The sequence below is a fragment of the Cynara cardunculus genome, assembly GCF_001531365.2.
Source record: "Cynara cardunculus var. scolymus isolate 2C chromosome LG 10, CcrdV1, whole genome shotgun sequence".
NCBI classification, from domain to species: domain Eukaryota; kingdom Viridiplantae; phylum Streptophyta; class Magnoliopsida; order Asterales; family Asteraceae; genus Cynara; species Cynara cardunculus.
In genome coordinates this window covers 20,236,662-20,254,949 of record NC_037537.1, presented here as the reverse complement: position 1 = coordinate 20,254,949, position 18,288 = coordinate 20,236,662, and the positions used below count along the sequence as shown (strand labels likewise).

The 18,288-nt window shown below is 35.3% G+C and overlaps 2 protein-coding genes across 17 annotated transcripts; both read right to left on the bottom strand.

Annotated features, from left to right (window-relative positions):
* Nucleotides 1–1,573: 1,573 nt before the first annotated feature.
* On the bottom strand, nucleotides 1,574–7,049 carry LOC112520463 (ankyrin repeat protein SKIP35-like). Of its 16 annotated transcripts, none has more exons than XM_025128881.1 (6): nucleotides 6,912–7,049; nucleotides 6,760–6,831; nucleotides 6,563–6,616; nucleotides 5,616–6,116; nucleotides 3,574–4,006; nucleotides 1,574–2,534 (listed from the first exon to the last, which is right to left on the bottom strand). In XM_025128881.1, exons 3-6 carry the CDS (start codon nucleotides 6,607–6,609, stop codon nucleotides 1,740–1,742), a joined length of 1,776 nt encoding a protein of 591 aa, XP_024984649.1. In that variant the 5' UTR covers nucleotides 6,610–6,616; nucleotides 6,760–6,831; nucleotides 6,912–7,049; the 3' UTR covers nucleotides 1,574–1,739. The 16 variants fall into 16 exon arrangements, with proteins under 16 accessions (XP_024984649.1, XP_024984641.1, XP_024984648.1 ...); XM_025128873.1 differs by having other exon boundaries at nucleotides 5,616–6,403; nucleotides 6,563–6,635; nucleotides 6,770–6,831; XM_025128880.1 differs by having other exon boundaries at nucleotides 6,563–6,635; nucleotides 6,770–6,831.
* A 1,228-nt stretch (nucleotides 7,050–8,277) lies between these two features.
* On the bottom strand, nucleotides 8,278–16,980 carry LOC112519005 (guanosine nucleotide diphosphate dissociation inhibitor 2). Its single transcript, XM_025126871.1, has 13 exons — nucleotides 16,780–16,980; nucleotides 13,241–13,303; nucleotides 13,067–13,150; nucleotides 12,851–12,958; nucleotides 12,562–12,734; nucleotides 11,344–11,455; nucleotides 11,168–11,248; nucleotides 10,907–10,969; nucleotides 10,698–10,799; nucleotides 10,480–10,604; nucleotides 8,784–8,994; nucleotides 8,634–8,708; nucleotides 8,278–8,548 (listed from the first exon to the last, which is right to left on the bottom strand). Exons 1-13 carry the CDS (start codon nucleotides 16,864–16,866, stop codon nucleotides 8,498–8,500), a joined length of 1,335 nt encoding a protein of 444 aa, XP_024982639.1. The 5' UTR covers nucleotides 16,867–16,980; the 3' UTR covers nucleotides 8,278–8,497.
* Between the last annotated feature and the right edge of the window lie 1,308 nt (nucleotides 16,981–18,288).

Here is an 18,288-nt window from a genome sequence, read left to right as displayed (position 1 = left end):
ACGTTTCAAATACTTGTTCCATTATTACAACCGATACAACGTAGTGTATGTGTGTGTGTGTGTGCATAAAGCACGTTTCAAATACTTGTTCCATTGTTACAACCTATACAACGTAGTGTATGTGTGTGTTTATATACACATATATGTATATATATATATATATATATATATATAGGGAGAGGAGCGAAGGATGGTGTAACGAGAGTTAATGTGAGAAACGATAAGAAGGAATTTGGACCCTTGATCACCTTTAATCTCAAACCCGCCTATGAATCACGCTTGATACAGAGATTAATTAGGTGCATCTCGCTGCATCTCATTCTAATGTGCATCCAGTGATAGATCTCTTCTTACGCTTCTCACATTAACTCTCCTTCTCACCGGAACCCAAACCCTAAATAGGCGAAGGACAATGTGAGAAAAATAGTTAAGGTGAGAAACTTAAGAAGAGATCTGACATATGGTTCACTTTTAATCTCATGTCCACTCATGAATTCTGCTTTATAATGAAATTGATACGATGCATCTTTGTGCACTTCATTAGTGTTGACATTCAATTACGATTGATCCAAGGATGAAGATCTTTTCTTACACTTCTTACCGGAACCCAACCCTGTGTGTGTGTGTATATATATATATATGTATGTATGTATGTATGTATATATGTATGTATGTATGTATGTATACATACGGAAATGTTCAAAGGAGAGTACTATGACTTAAGAAAATGGGAGAACACTTGTAAGTTTATCATTCTATTTTAAATTTTAATTCTATTTTAACTTTTTAATTCACAGTTTTAGAAGGATTGAGATAAGAGTAAAATATTAAATAAATATTTACATTTTTTAAGAATACCATAAAATGAGAAAAAAAAAACGACCAATCACATAATGAACAGATTTTAACCAATGATCGTGGACGTAATGATCACTAGGTTTCAATTTATCACAACATTATCATATAGTAAAATCACAACATTATCACATTATTATCACAACATTACAGATAACAATGACACTGACATAAAAAGTTTTTGAAGATACTAACAACATTAAATACATAGTTGAATAGTACCCTTAATTAATTACTTTTATTTGTTTTAATGTTTATGATGGGTTATATATAATCATCTTTTAATAAAATGATAACGAGTATTATATATAAAATCGTCTTTTAATAAAATGATAATGTGTGAGAGGTGGATCAATTGATAGAAATAGAACTTCAACTCCAACCGATCTCAAAAAAGACATGTATAAATAAAAATCATAGAAAAAGATCCCAACCGTTCATCCACGCATTGGGTTATTTGGCTAAATGACCTTTTTCAAGATTCACTTTCCAATGGACTTTTTGGTCATTTAGTCAAATAACCTTCCGACGGACTTTTTGGTCATTTAGCCAAATAACCCTTCCGACAGATATTTTAGTATTCTTATATATGAAAGTAAAGTAACGTTTTTCTATTAAACAGTGGTATTCTCAAACGTGTCAGAAGGTCGGGATAACAAAACATGTGAAAACAAATGACCCCAACCATTGGCAAACCAGAGAGAGCAGAGAAGGCATATTTTGTTTTGAACAAGGGCAAGCATTATCTTGAGATGGGAGTATGCCATAAATCTCTATTGTCATATCACTTCTACATGATCATTTGACATAGATTCAACAGATGGACCCACAAACATCCAAAATTTCTTCTTCTTCTTCTTCTTCTTAAAAAACAACACATTTCATCATCCATGCACCAAAAATGGAGGTAGATGTTGCTCTAAAACAGCCAGCAGCTCTTCACCCTGGCTTGCCTCCTCCAATGCCACCCCTCCCAACCGTTTCGCCGCCTCAACCAACTGCCCCCTCATCTGTTGGGACAACAAACATCCGCCCGCCTTCACACACTCCCTGTACAGCGGCAGGTACGCTATCGCAACCCTCAATGGGCCCGGCAGATCCATCAAACATATGGGCGACCCGCCCCATTTCAAGATACTAACGACGTTAAAGTAATGGACTTCACCTTGCTTCAATCCGTCCAAGAAAGCCGCCTCCGACCACTGTTCTTGAAGAAAATCCCGCAGCTCAGGAGCCACGGAATCATCATCCGACCTGGAAATGCTGTCAGCGACTGCATACGTGGCAACTGGATCACCCAAGAAATTGGATTGGAGGAGAAAGGCGACGCCATCAAGGGACCCACCACTTCTTTCCCCGGCGGCTTTGAGGATTTCAATGCTGAGAGCCGCTAGGACGTGCTGAGGGACGTGGGGGAGGAGATAGGCGGCAATGTCCACCTGGCTGCTTGATGTGGCGGCGGTTAGGGCGAGACATAGTTCCATGTCGCGACAGCCTCTTTTCACGAACCACTGGACAACCTGCATGCAACCCCTTTCCGCTGCTCTCATCAACGGGCCCAAAAAAGCCATCGCATTTCCCTCTTCGACTAGACATTCCATCGTACCAATCTTTCCGTAGTGTGAGGCAAAGCCCAACGCTAGGTCAACATCAACATCCAAGCTGTTTCTTTGAGCAATCTAAAAGCCAACTCATAAAATTGGCAGCACAGCGGCAGGAAAACATAAAGAGAAAAGAAGTAAGCAAAAAATGACAGATCCAATAAACCATAGAAGGTGTCCACTTTCAAAAGGAAGTGCCTATTTTTTAATTCTAACCTTAATTACGACACGAAGAAATTAATTACTCCCTCTATTATTATGGGTACAATTGTCATTTAGTTAATTAAAAAGTGTAATAATTACATATTTCTAAAACTAGGTGCCTTTTTAGGGGCTACTAGCATTGGCACATTGCCCCCCTTCTTTTTGACTCTCTTAGTCATCTTATTTCATCTTTACAATCATATATTCATATGGATTACTTCATTAGCAACGAATCCCAGAATCTATTTATACTCGACCATAAAACTAAAAAAAGACATGAAAAATAAAATTGTAAGTTCTTAGATACTTGTAGATTCTAGAGACCAAAAGAGAACAAATAATAAAATGGCAGGTAATAATCTGAATAACTCAATCAAATAAGAAGATGAATCACATCATATATCAAACATGAAATCTTGAGAATGATCTTTTCTTAGAACTTAAACAATATATACCTGAGAGCAATTCCAACAGATTCTCAAAAAAAGGAGTAGTTTCTAATTTTTATCCTACTTCTATGGTCTACCAGATTCTCCAAAATGTAGAAAGTAGGACAGAGATGATGAACTTCTCCAATCGGAGAACCCTCTAAAATTAAATGCTGAAGAGAAAGAGAGAGAGATGTTTCTTATTGATTCCATCAACGAGGTTGAATGTATTAGCATTTTATATAATATTTATTTTTAAGTTTCTTGGGATATTAAACATATTAAATATTTTAATAGTATAACTAACATTGAAATCACCATAATAGAGAAAACGTTGGAGTTGAATGTAATTATTTTTGGGAAATTTAGATTTTGCTTCTCCATTTTTGGAGAAATTATGAAGACTTTTTGGAGATCAAAACATTGGGGCTTATGTTAACATGCATGTTCACATTTGCATTTCACCAATAAAAATGAGTGGTTACCTGCAATAAGATGCGAACTAGTTCTGTGCTTCCAAACCGTGAGGCCTCAAGAAAGCATTGGTTTACATTATCTGCACCCCCTTCAACTAACATGGCCAGCAACCCTTGTACCGCAGTTGCTGACATACCTGATGCCCAACCAGGATCAAATGAACTAGAGAAGAGAGTAAGAGGGAAGCAAGCTGCATCAAATGCCTCTGTAAAGTCCTTTCCAGTTAGATGATTGCCAGCAAGATCCAAGAAAGTCTTGAAGGCTGACAACTGTAATTGGACCTGAACAGCAGAGTTCTGATTCACCCTATCTCTGTTCCCTTGGCAACGAGAATGAAACCCTATACATTTCAAAGCCCATTCAGTGAATTTCTGGACCTTAGCACCAGCTTCAGCTTTCAAAACCTCATCCCCATTACACTCCTGCAGCCGCTCATGCAAGCTGCAAAAAATACATCCATAATTACACTTTAAGCCAGTTGTATTAGTGACATCTAACAAAAAGACAAAAGAAAGGTAGTATCAATATTCAATCATCAATAAAAGACGTTAAGAGTCCGAATATAGTCCCAGTGTTGGCCTTGACAACTATTTGAACCATACATTCAAATGTTTGTACAAAAGCTCTAAAATTACAATGATAAGTTAACTTTTCTATAGTAATTTCAAAAAATACTAGTATCATTTTTTCATGTATTATATTGTATCATTGTAGACCAATTATAAAGAGGTAATGGTGGTGAGTAAAGTAGAAATTGAAGACGCAACCATGGTGCAAACATGAATAGGCATCAAAGGCCAAGAATGAAGAGGAGGCAAGCTTCTACCTTGCAAATAGTCCATGTTTTAACATTAACTAAATATCAGTTATCTTTTAATAGATTGAATTTGAACAAGTGGATAATTCATAATATCATTGCGATGAAGAAAACCCACAAAAAGATAAAAAATAAAAAAGGTTGCTTTTCCCCAAGAAAGTTCTTTTTGTTTCACCATGCTCGTAAGAGCATCAACCTTGTAACAGAAGCTCCCTGTTGAGCTAAGAGCAAGTAAAAGTCCTTTGATATCTTTATCATTCGCAATTATAGAAGACTCCAGCCAAATAGCTGTTTTATATGGAGCAATTAACAAATTCTAACAAAATAAAAAAGAAGATAAACATGACACAAGTGCAATTCATAAATTATATTAAGAAATGCAACCTGACTTGAATCAAGTGCAATTCAGAAATTATATTATAAAAATTAAGATATATATATATACGTGTGTGTGTGTATCCCTAGAATAAGATTGATTTTCATAAAAGTATCCTCATACTATAATTCCCTGTGTCTAAAACGAATGCAACTTGACTCGCACACAGTTCAACGTAAGTATTTTGGCTATCAAATAGCTAGATACCCTCGTTAAATTATGGACCAAAATCAATGTCTAAAAGAGGGAATGTTGCAATCGATTCTAGCGTCCCAAAAAGAGAAATTTTGGATTTATTTTGGGATTGAGGGAGTATAAATTATGTATGAAGTATCATAAGCTTTTGCAAGGATTATCACACTCAATCCAATGTATATAGCACATTGATAGGTCAATTCATCGAGGAACAAGAGTTAGCATTCAATTTTGTTAAATTCTACTTTGATTTTTATGTGAAAAATACAAAAGAATTTTTATCCAAGTGGTATGTATGCAAAAAAATTAACACGCCTGATTAGCAGATATTGCGAGTGTTATAATATATCAAAAATCCCGGTGTGCCAACAAAATGCACACAGACCCTCTTGACTATCTAGATCTTATTTGTAACTGTAATAATTGTGATATTTCTCAAAGTATAGTCCTATTGTCATACAACTGATCAAAAGATCTACAATATTCTCTCAATAAAACCAATTGGTTAAGAGAAAATCCCACCACTTTTCCAATTTACCAATAAAGATTGCTTCATAGGATCATTTCATATTCGTGAGTGACAAAAGCAGCAGAAAGATGGGTCAAAACAGGATTCAGGATATTATCAATTGAAAACAAAAAACTGAAAGAAAGAAAATTACCGCCGTGCCATAACAGTTACGGTGTCTGCAAGGCTCATTGTTCGGCTTTGGCAGGCTGAGACACAGGAAGCTAAGAACGAAGTCCTAAGAGCCGCTCTTGTGAAGTCGGAAGCACCATTGGAGATTATGGTTTTAATCAACCCAGTAATCCCATCAAGCTCCATATGGGTGCTCAAAAACCAAATGGAATCCAACGATATGCACAGCGCATCATTAAGCGTCTGTGGATCGGCTAAAGATATCAAACTCTCTGCAAGTTCCCAATCATGGGAACTCACTGCACCCTGAAACAAACGGCCGAGCTCAATCCTATCTTGTCTACTAAGCTTCTTTTCTTGTGCACATTTCCCAAACTTTAAAACTCCGGAATCCGTAGTGATCAAGCTGGATTTGAGTTTACTTGCATCAGTACGGTTACAACTGCCTGCGGGTTTTCCATGGTCTTTACTTACAAGTGGTGCCTCCCTTGAGAACACAACATTTTCATCACGATCTTCGGTCCTACATATTACAACTTCATTATTTGGATTATCTATTCTAGTCTCATCAGTTTCCATCTCATCAGCAGGTTGAGCCACAGCTTCATGGTTTGTATGATTCCCTAACAAAAACAAGGCATCTTCATCTCCCACAACTTTCTTTTTATCCATTCTCCACCACAACCACCTCTGTTCCAATATCACAACTTGAAAAAAATCAAAACAAATCAAACCCTTGAAGCAGCAGCAGCAGCAGCAGCAGCAGCAGCAGGATGCATCTCTTAAATTTCTCAACCTTAAGCAGGTTTCCTAGACCACAAAAACCTCAATCGTTTCTCTAATTCACAATCCCAGAGAAGAGATAAAAAAAAAAAAACTTAATCTTGATTTAATCCCGATGCCATCAAAGTAACGAAACAACACCAGAAAAATCCCAAACCAAAGAGATCCAGAAAAATCGATTCTTACTGTTTGTTGATGGGACGATCTAGGTTAATATCTGGAAAACAAGACATGGATCACCTGAAGAGAGAAATCGCATCTTGAATATATATCAAAAATCAGACGCTAGTACCCCCATACCACACATAGGAATTCCCTAAAATTCAGAACAAGGGGCTTTAAGGGTACAAGCAAGAAATCTAAAAAGACGAAATCCGATCAACCTTTCCTTACCAATTACCGTCAATCATCATCCGTAAAGGAACCACAGATAAAATCTCTGATATTTCCGTAATCTGTAAAGATGAATGAATGAATGATTGGAGAGTTAATGAACGAAAAGAAGGAGATAGGGGAATGAAGAAGACGAACAAACCTGAATGAATGATTGATGGATTTAGGGCGGAAAGAGAGTGCGTATGTGTGTGTGAGAGAGAGAGAGACACCTTGGCTGGCTGGCTGGCTGGATGGTATTTCTGCAAATGAGTTTCTCGCCTCACCTTTACCTTCACCTTCACCTTCACCTTCTCTCTCTCCTCCTTCTCTTTCTTTTCTCCCTCGAAATGTTTTTTTTACTCCATTTTTATGCTTTTTTTCTCGCAATTTATATTTTCTTTCTTTTATACTCCACCCGTTGGTTTTCATTCCCTTTTCCTTTTTAACCAAAACACAACCATTGTTTTTTTTAATTTATTTTAAATCACATATTTAAATTCATGTTTTGACGTTACAAATTAAATAAAATTGGATTTTCCTTTTTATTTTTTAATTTAATTTTCAATTTCTAGAATTATTTGTGTGGTTGTGTCGCATTGTTTCGACATTTCATGTGTTACAATTGCGATACACGATTAAACAAATTCCGGTCTCTCAACTTTCGGGAGATGGAAACAACATAACATCGTTAAGATCTCGTAATCATTAACAATATGAATTACGGCGTTTTACTAACAACTGACAGTTAAATAGATTAAATGTCAAAAACGGACCTATTACATGCTTCCATTTATTACATGTCATTATGCTTTTTAAAACTAAATTAAAGACAAAAATATGTGATGACAAGGTTGATGTGTTAAAGTTTGTCCTTTCGAAAACTTGCGGGTACAAATCAATTGTTTTGACAAAATTTTGTAACTTTTTGTATTTTATTTGAAAAATTGGAAGAAAATACGGTGACACGTTTTTTCGGAGACATATACTTAGTTCTTATAGTCAAACGGCTGTGTTACTTTCGAAAAGTAACCATGGGTCAGCCTGTAGCATATGCCCTCATGAAGATCGAACCAATCAAAGGGTACTACAAACGGTCAAATCCAGGTGTCTGAACCACTTTTGCAAAAGCAAAATAAACATTTTGTGAAGATTCCAAACATCCGGATGTTACTTTTGCAAAAGCTTTTTCAATGAAAGACACCAATAATAATAAAAGAAGTGCCTTCTCATTGCAACTCATAACAGAGCCTTATTCATAATGAATAAATGATCAAACCCAATATGAGCATCTCACCTATGCACCAAGATAAGGAAATAGGATATGCAGCAAAAAAGACCGATGAACACAACCAAATCATACCCAACCAAACTAAGCCAACATATGCCAATCAGAGACGGGGTGTGGGAAGGGTGAGAATATAGGCAGACCTATGATACCAGAGAAGGTAAGGTAGAGCGGTTGTTTCTGTGAAGAACCAGGCTCGTCATCTACGGCCCAAAGGGGTCGGCAACCATAAACTCCGTTCAGAAATTAAAGAAGGTGAAACAAATAAATATTTGCACACGGAGGATGAGGGACCAAGTAGCAGAGTGAACACACCCAAGTCATAATTTACACAGTACGAACAGCCTCGTTACACATTTGACGGTCTGTCTTATATATCTAGAAATATAGATATTTCAAGTTTCAAGTAAACTTCTTTCCACAACACAACATGTAGGAAAACGAACAAACCTCCAACGCGTCTATTCTTCAGCAGCACTGGCAGCACTTAGATCTACATTCAGATCAAGAACCTACATGAAAACACCCGTTCGTTAGCAAAAAAACCTCAAAATATTAAGAAATAAACTAATTACGGAAGGAGGAATAAATTCATACCTTTCCAGTTATCATTGAGTACATATTGAGCACATCAATTACTGTTGACTCAAAGTGAGTTGTGGCATCATAGCTCTGTTAAACATGAGACAAGAATTAAGACCACATATTATTATTTAAAACAAGTAGAGTGCAAGAAGAGAAACTCACTGTGGATATGAAGCAATTATCGAGAGATGGCTCGTTCACTGGTTCATATCTATCATAAACATCAAAGAAAATTTCATCAACGGGTCCTAGAAGATCAAGCCCCGGCTTTAATTCAATTTCAGGTTGATCAGTTTCCGCCTCTGTGGATACAAACGCAATGAACTTCCCCTTTGGAGCAACATTGTGGGAGTATGAACAGCAAAACAGATACCTGCACAATGGAAATCTCATATAATAGCCATAAGGATACATAAATGTTTGTAGTTAACAGGAAAACAAGTAAAAAATCGAAAATTAGAAAAGTTTATGACTGAAAATGTTTACAGTGACGGTTATAGAAAAGTGCAATCCTGAATCCTTGATACCATGCATGTTGGTCCACACATATATGGTTTAACTCATGTGATCATCAAGTGCCACAGATTTTACCAACTATATATATATACACACACACACACACATATAGGGGGCTAATCATTTGAAAACCCACAAAATTGTGAGAACCTAGAGAGCTCGTGTGCTATTTCATTTGATCCTTTTTCATCCAAGGATAGATTTTAGGGTTTGATAACATATATTTGTTTCACAATGTGACACTTCTCGGCATGTTTGGTGAAACAAAAAAAAACACATAAAAAAATTTCAAACTGTGAACTGAATACATATGAAACATGCATTGTGAAACAAATATATGTTAATCAAGACACATTAAACTAAATTTTCTCACGGTATTCACAATGCATAGGGTTCTCATTTGATTAAGCCCCGAGGCAATATATAGTCAAGCATACAGCGCTACAGTTGTTGCCTTCTCCCATGACAATAGAGTAGCAAGATGGCATCATTCATGAGAAGACAAATTCCTAGAGCTTAAACATGGACCACGACATATCTTAAAAATATGTGAAAGGAATGGTAAATATTTTGTGTACAAATAGGTGAATTGTAGTAAAAGCGTACACAAAGCACATGTATACAGTACAAAGATTAAGTAATATTAAATCTGCATCCAAATAGAAGTTATTTCTACTTTCAGATGTACTTTAAATGAGTGTGCATTAATAGGGAGAAAAGTTGCCAAATTTCAAGGGGAGCTTATGCATTCAAGGAGGAAGAGTACATTTTGTCAATTGCTATTCCTAGAAATGCATATCCTAAAAGATACAGTTGCTCGTTGAACCCCTGACCTGCTAGGAGGCCAAAAGCGTACATGGAGTAATTTCGGGACCAAGTATAATCAACTACCGTGAATGAGATGATAAAGATTAAACCCTTAACCAACCTATATGGCTATATGCATTCATCTATCCTATCTATAGAGCCAACCCTTATACTGAGGACAGCAAAATACCATTTTCTTGCAACTTCTTGACGATTATCCTCAGTAATAGTTAACACCAACACACGAAAAGGTGCATCATGTAATGTAGTTAATACGTGGCAACAAAATCATGTCATGCATTTCATCTCAAAGCTGTTATCTTCATGAATTGTGATATTCTGAGTTAGTTAGATAATGACTACAGGCAACTAAAACTTCCTGTCACAATCACTGGACTGGTATACTTTCACAATTTCAGGGTACTAAACGCATAATTATGATATATCAAATAGCATGAACCACATTTGAACTATTGCGTTTCAAACAAAAATAGGTTTATGCAAACAATTAATCATATATCAGCTTTTCACTCACATGTCTGATCTGCGACCTAACTGCTTCTGTGGAAGAATAACCTGCACCGAGTGTGAGTCATTGGTATTTGGAATTGGGTGGCTCATTATGCAAATTGCCCTGGCGACCTTCCCCACCTTCCTCACCTGTCAAGGACCATGCTTACGTAATTAAGCATTGAAGCAAACAAATTTGCAAGAAAGTGATCTCATAAACGCATGCCAGAAGAATTCTTCTACCTTGTTAGGCAGATAGGAAGGATCACAAACAACTTTCTTGCACTTGGCTGTTTCACCCTCTGAAGTTACACCACATACCTTCCCCTCGTCGTCGAACTCAACCTGGAAATTAGTAAGATTAATATCCATCGTGGGCCACTGAAGCCTTCCTTATTTGGGAGATCGGGCTTCAGAAAATCAAAGTTCAGAAGGGGTATGATATGGGATACCTTGCACTCAGGTTTATTCAACATATAGGTCCCACCATAAACAGCACTAAGCCGAGCAAATGCCTACAAAATAAGTTTCAAGTAAAATTTTAACCTTCCCCTTCTTGTAAAGCGAGTACAATAATATTTACCTACTTCATTTGATAAGTGGAGAAAGCAACGTGAAGAAACAAATGAAGAGAAAGCATGTATGTATGCGTGTGTGAGATATAGAGAGGGAGGGAGAGAGTGGAAGACGAAGAGAAATCTATCATTATGTACCTGAGGAAGCTCGCCTAGTCCATACAAAGGATAAATATATGGCGACCCTCCTTGAAAACGTGCAAGTGACTCTGCATAAAGCTAGTGAAGAAATTACATTTAGAAAAACAGTTAGTTCTCATCAATTGTACAACCTAAAAAAGACATGAGTAACACATATCGACAAACGTTTTCACCTTCATTTTCTTCACCGTTTCCAGGGCAGGTTCATTTAAGTATCGATCATCTCTGTGTAGAGCTAATGCATGGCCAATGAAATCCACGGTGTTGTCATCAAGACCATATTTACTGAAGAGAAGAAAAGATAATATTAGTAGAGTTTTAGGAGGAAGTTGTTAGATGTATTGCAACAGCCATCAACACAGTTCAATTCTTTTTCTTCTTAGATAAGTAGCACCAGCAGCCATGTAATTCCATTTACAAAATGGAATGAATAACTTCCTAATTAATATGCATTAGATGTGAATTACACCATACCAAAGTATCCCAAATACGTAATTCACGCATATCATCCCTGCTAGTTGAGTATGATGCAATCCCAAGCTGTGTACTAAGCCAACCACAAACCACAATGTTTGGGACATGGTGGTGAAATTTGGAGGTTAGGCTTAACTTGGCCCAGCTTATTGAAAAGATCTTTTTTCAACTTCCTTCTAAATTTTGGGTGGCATAACGAAATTTTAGGTGCTATTCACTTATCTGTCATTTGTAGGTTTTTTTCACTTCTCATGTAAAGTGGGTGGTCCTAAATGCTTTTTCAATTGAAAAAGGTTCCTAAGGCCTACTGCCTGAACAAAAATTTCAGAGAAACTACTGCATGAACCATCATGTGCTTATACACCTTACCACAATGGTATCGACAAAAGAATGAAAAAAACTAATGATATGCTTGAAACGGCTCTTATTTTATTGATTCATCACAATGTTTCTCATTGCTTCTAGAGTGATGTCTTAAATTTAGGTATTTGCAACAAGAATGGACCTGATTGCTTATGGAATGAGTACATCCTATTGGTCAACCAAATGCATATCCATCATGTTGCTGAAATCATTCAAGCTTGTTTACCAATCCATATGTTATGCTGGGTACTTGGCTCGATTTACCTTGTACCAATTATTTGGCGATAAAAGGTGTCGTAGCGCTACAAGGGGCAAAGTGTAAACTTACACAGGAATGTGACTCTATTTAAATCTTCCTCCTTCGTACATTCTTTTACATACCAAATGAACTTACACGGAAGAATACCTAGCCATATGATGATATGCATGATAAAATTTATCATCCTAAATGATGATTTTAGAAGTACATTCAGTGTCAGCAACATAATTTGATGTGATTATATGAAAATAATTTTTTTTTGAGAAAGTTCAAGGCATCAAGGAAAGAAGCATACGCAATAAGCTCTCTGGTTGTCACTCGTGTTAGATCCATCCCCTCGTGTGTTTTGGGTTCATTCTCGTTGTAGTCCTGGACATAGATGAAGAACTTGCGAGCACGACGCTTCTCAAAAATCCCCATGAGAGGAGACTTAAGAGCCTCCATGTCAGTTGCAGGAACTTTGTGCACCTATGCAGTTAAATATCCCAAGGTGACGTGACAACTTTAGAAGCTAGACAAAATGATAGTTTTTTTTCATGAAAAGGCAAGTGGGAAGTTGTACAAATTTGAGAGAAACAGTATACCTTTCCTTTATTATAAACAAAACTGCCATCCACAGCTTTGAAGTACAGATATTTTGTGACATCAGTGTGAATGAGGACTCGTACTAGAGCACCATTCGCCATTATAAACTTGCAATATGAAAATAAGTCATAATATTATGTTGGACAAACAATTAAGAAAATAAATTTGGAAGAAAATAGGACGAGACAAAAAATTTAACTTAACAAGAAAGATACCTTAGGAATCATGTCCACATTGTAATCTCTACTAGAACCTAAGTGAGCAGGAGGCTTATCACTTCCTCTAAATTTCTTCCAGAGCTGTAGGTTTTTAGATGTTTATGTTACTAAGATCTACATGAAACTGTAGTATATGCCTCATGTAAGGATAAAGGTTTAAGAACATAAAACCTGAATAAGATTGAGCGAGGTTGATTCTCCCCCATAGTAATCGTTCCTGTCCATGTGCAGAACCTAATTACAGATATCAAGCATTAGAGACCTAATATGGCCCCAATAACATGAAGTTTTTTGCATTTTGTACTGAAAAACGATAATGTTCTAAATTCACAAAGCCCCAAGTTAATCCTTCCACACTAAATAGCCCAGCATATCACAACATATGCAGTACACCAAATTCTTTAGTGTAACGTTCTACAAAGCCACAGCATATCTTTAGCTTCATGTAAGTTGACAAAGTCATTGAGATTGTACATTTCTTTATAATAATAACAAAAAAAATTCAGAATATCCAATCTAGAACATCTTCTCTGAAATTTATATAGAAAGGATTGTATGGCACCCTACTGATGGATAGATTAAAATAAAGCAATAAGATTTCCACAATACCAAAATTTTAGATCAAGCAGTAATGCTGATACGCTTTTGCAAGATCATTTGGCAAACCTGAAGTGCTTACTAGTTACTCTATCCTTTTTTGTGTGAAAACTTAACATATATGTAATCTTAGCATAAAGTAGTAGGTTGTAGTTTCTTTTCTTATTTATCGAACAGCCATAGAGATTGATCCACAAAGTAAATAGTAGTATGTGTGTAATGTACACCAAAGAAAACAAATGGGTACGTTTAAATCTATAAAGCATACAAGGGCACCATCTATGCTGTTACAATCGTGATATATATCGCCGATATATCGGATACCGGTCTTTGGAAAAATATCGGTGGTGAAATATCGGTTCCAGTAATATCGCCGATATTTTGATGGTAAAATCAGTCCGATATACCGATTTGCTACATGTTTGGGCTTTTTCTATTACATGCTGGGCTTAGTTTTTTGGGCCTCTTTATTCGGTCAACCAGTAAACACATATAATAGGTCTCACGCTTCTTCTCTTCTCGATTCTTCACAGTTCCCGCTTCTTCTCACGAAGAAGTGAACGTACTAGATGATGTTGACTCGGATACCGAACCTATTGCTTGCGATTAGCTCGTTTTTGAACACTTTTCCTATTTTGTTTTGTGAGACTTGTTTATGTGATGTTTTAATTTTGACACTATATTTCTAAACTCTAATTAATGCATATGATATGTTTATGGATGCATACATAATACATATATATATATATATATATAATTCTAAGAAATATTATATTAAGCGCTATTTTGGACCGAAATATCGAATATCAGTCTTGACCGATATTTTGTATTTTGACCGCAGTAACAGCATAGGGCACCATACCCAAGGAAGAAAACAATCTTCACAAATTAGGTACTGAGAATTCATTAAGTACAAAATTTTTGTGATATGTCGGACATATGTGATAAATTGAAGATGATCAAGGATAAGGATCATTTCTACTCAGCTTTCTGCAGTTTTTCCGAAAAGTTATCCCTGGGGGTTATTTATTTTTTGAGTGCTAAAGACAGAATGATAATCTCAAATCTGAGGATTAAGAGGCAACATTTGACCATTCAGACTGTTTGAAAATTGGGTTGAATGAAATTATCTTAAGTCCATATATTTGTCCATTTCGCACATATAAGTTGTTAGTTTTTAAGAATTTTCAAATTAAAATAGTTAATTAAATTATAAAACTACATTAAGAATTAAAAAAAAAAAACAAAAGAAAAAGGAAACACATATAAGTTGTTAGTTTTTAAGAATTTTCAAATTAAAATAGTTAATTAAATTATAAAACTACATTAAGAAATAAAAAAAAACAAAAGAAAAAGGAAAGTCAAATTATAATTATAATTATAATAAAAAGTAGCACTAGAAATAGAAAAGCAAAATAAAAATCAATAAAAAAATTCAAATCAAAACCGACCGGTCATATAAATCCAAATCAAAACCATCTAAATACCGTCGATTTCTCTCCTTGTTTCGCACTAGACATCCATGTCTTTCTTTCTTTGATTCTTTCTCATCCATTCTCTCTCAGACTGCAATGACCAACGGCGACATCAAGAAAAGAATGAATGCGGCATGGGAGATTATCACCCCTGACGAGGGAGAAGACGAGTACCACCACCTTCATCTTCCTTCAGATCTGAACTTAAGTCTTTGTATTCTTTTTTCTATCTTAACCAATGACTTTTTAGTGTTTCCATTTCCGAAAGGAGAAAAGAAAACAAATACATTTAATGCAAAAATGTCCTATGTTAGACATTTTTGCATTTTCAAATCTGTAAACGCAAAAACAAGCTCCCCTTTAGTGTTTGCTTTGTCCGACCCGCCTTACTTTTCCAGTCATAATATTTAGGCAACAATTCTTTCTTGGCCTTGAAAACACAATCAACAATATTGTCCCCAGGGCACTCCTACCTTTTCTTAACTCGACATGATAACGTCGATTGTTATTTGAATTCTGATGTAACAATGTGGCACAGAGCATCTATGCCAAACACACCCCGCTAGGATTGTACACTAACAGATATTAGATTTTGATGAAATTTTTATTGAATTTGTCAGTGTATTTTTTTGCTTAATATATCAATCTAAGATATAGAAATAAATATGTTTATTCTATTGTCTTCTATTCTGCTACACAAACTCTACTAGTATAGTACTACTTATAGAAAGATGCTAACAAGTAAACCCCTATTCCTATTTTAGCTCTAGACAAGTTAAGCTTGGCTAAATGAAGGGTAAAACAGATATATGACCCAAAAAATTAAATGTTCTATTGTTTTTCAATTATCTTATATTCTTATTCAAATTAAAGTTTCATATCTTTGATGAATTGAAATCAAATTGAATGATGATTGTTCTAATTTATTTTAAAAAATGGAATCAAAAAAATACATACAGAAAATAATCTTAATAACGTTATCTTATTGCAAAAATGAGTTAGACCTCATTGCATCAAAAATAAAGACAATTAACGTGGATTTATCATATAACTATTACATACTTTAAACAATTAAATAAAAGTTGAACCTTAATCAACCGTTTAGATCTAATTTGATGTAAACTTACCTCATTTCACTTTCTGTTAACTTTCTTATCAAAATGTACATAATTACATAAGATCATATTTAGTAAACCAATAGAGTTGCAGATCATCGTCACAGAATAACCGACATTGAGAAGTTACAATTACCATCAATTCACACAGGGTTTTTTGCATAATGCAGCGATTCCCATATCATGGTGCTCTGTTATTATACGCAATCTGGGCGTCTTCAAAATCGTATAGCCATTGGTAAAAAAAATGAACTCGGTCACGAAGATGCCAAAAATGAATTTCTTAAAAAAAATTGTTAATTAATAAAAGAAATAGCGTGCTCCTATTGATCATCTCAGATCTGATCCCCTAGACAAATAATCGGAGACCAATGTTGACCTAAAACAACGAAACAGATAAGACCTTTCATAGAAAGCACAAAGATTTGGGCATGACGGTTCTTAACTACGAATCAGCAAGACACAAGTTAGCAGGTATCCGATTTAAGTAAGAAGAAGCAGAATATGAACAATAAGCCAATACCTTGAGACCGTCAACGGAGAGAAGACCACTGAGGATGCATTCCTTGAGGCCAGTCCCCAGAACAACGACATCATACTCTTCATCCATATTGGATCGAATCGGCGATTTACCCAAAGAGCAAAGCTTGATATAGATCGAGTGAAATTAAACCGGAAAGGAGGTAGGGTTCCAAATCAAGTCAAGAGCGTGTCTTCTGGGAATTTATATATCGCCGGAACACCGAGATGCTTTGCTTTATACCAGCAAATCTAGCTTTTATTTTTAGTAAATTACAATATCGGTCCCTATACTTGTGTCCAATCCATATTTTTCCTCGCCTGAGTGGTGTTTGTTACATTTTAAGTCCATAAAAGTTTTTTTTAAAGAGTAAATTATAATTTTCGTACATATATTTCGTTAATAATTTCGATTTCCGTGTATGTGGTTTAGAAATTATGGGTTTATTCCTTATAACTAATAAAGGTGTTCTCATTTTAAAATGTGAGAATTAGACATTGAGGCCTAGTAAGAAATCATTTTTCTTTGCAATTACAAGATCAGGCTTTTGCCAAGGGATAAGAGAAAGAAGAAAATGTGAGATTTTCCTGTGCTTGCTTGATTTATTGAAGAGCGGTGTGATACCTGTTGGATTTTTGGAGTACTAGTTTTGTATGTCAGTTATGTACAAGAATGTTATTATGGAAAAAAATTTGATTGAGGATTTTGTAAATGTTGTATTATAACTTTTTGTACTGTTGGGACCGAAGATATACTATTTGTATTTCCTGATATATGAAATACATGGTTATATGCAAATGTGGATTTGAAACAGCGTAAACATATTACCAACGAGTCTACAGTGCGTCTCCATTAAAAATGATGCAACTTGAATTGTAATGCTTTCAATAACAAAATAAGCAAGGTTTTACAAACAAAACAAAAGGTTGTTACGATAAGATTAGTTTTTCAGTATAAATGTAATGGTTTACGATTGTACTGTATTTAATCAGCTTGTTCTGGTTATCTTATTATGATTTTGAATTTTCACATACACTGTTGCAATCACTTTGGAAACATTAGTTCAAACGCTGTCTTTATTCCGTTATTTATAAACACTTATTAAACTCCATTCAATTCTTACCTATTTTGGAAGTTTCCCCTAACTTATAGTTCTATTTACGCTATTTCGTAATCCTAATATACCTTACCTCTTCCCTCGTCATTAATTGACTTTTAAGAAGTCAAATCCGTACAAACAACTTAACTGTCGGTAGCCTTGACTTTACATTGACAGATGGACATGAAACTAGGACGAGAGAAATCTAAGTAAAAGCAAATACAACATACGGATTTCTATTAATGTTGTCGGAATCGTTTAAAACGAAAGACATGTGAAAAATATAATTTAATGGCAACATCAGGATTACATGGAAAGTTTACTGCATCAGTGAGAGGTAATGAATAAGAAAACAACAAATGAGATGGATGATTCATTATCTTATGTAACACCCCAATATCACATTTGTATAA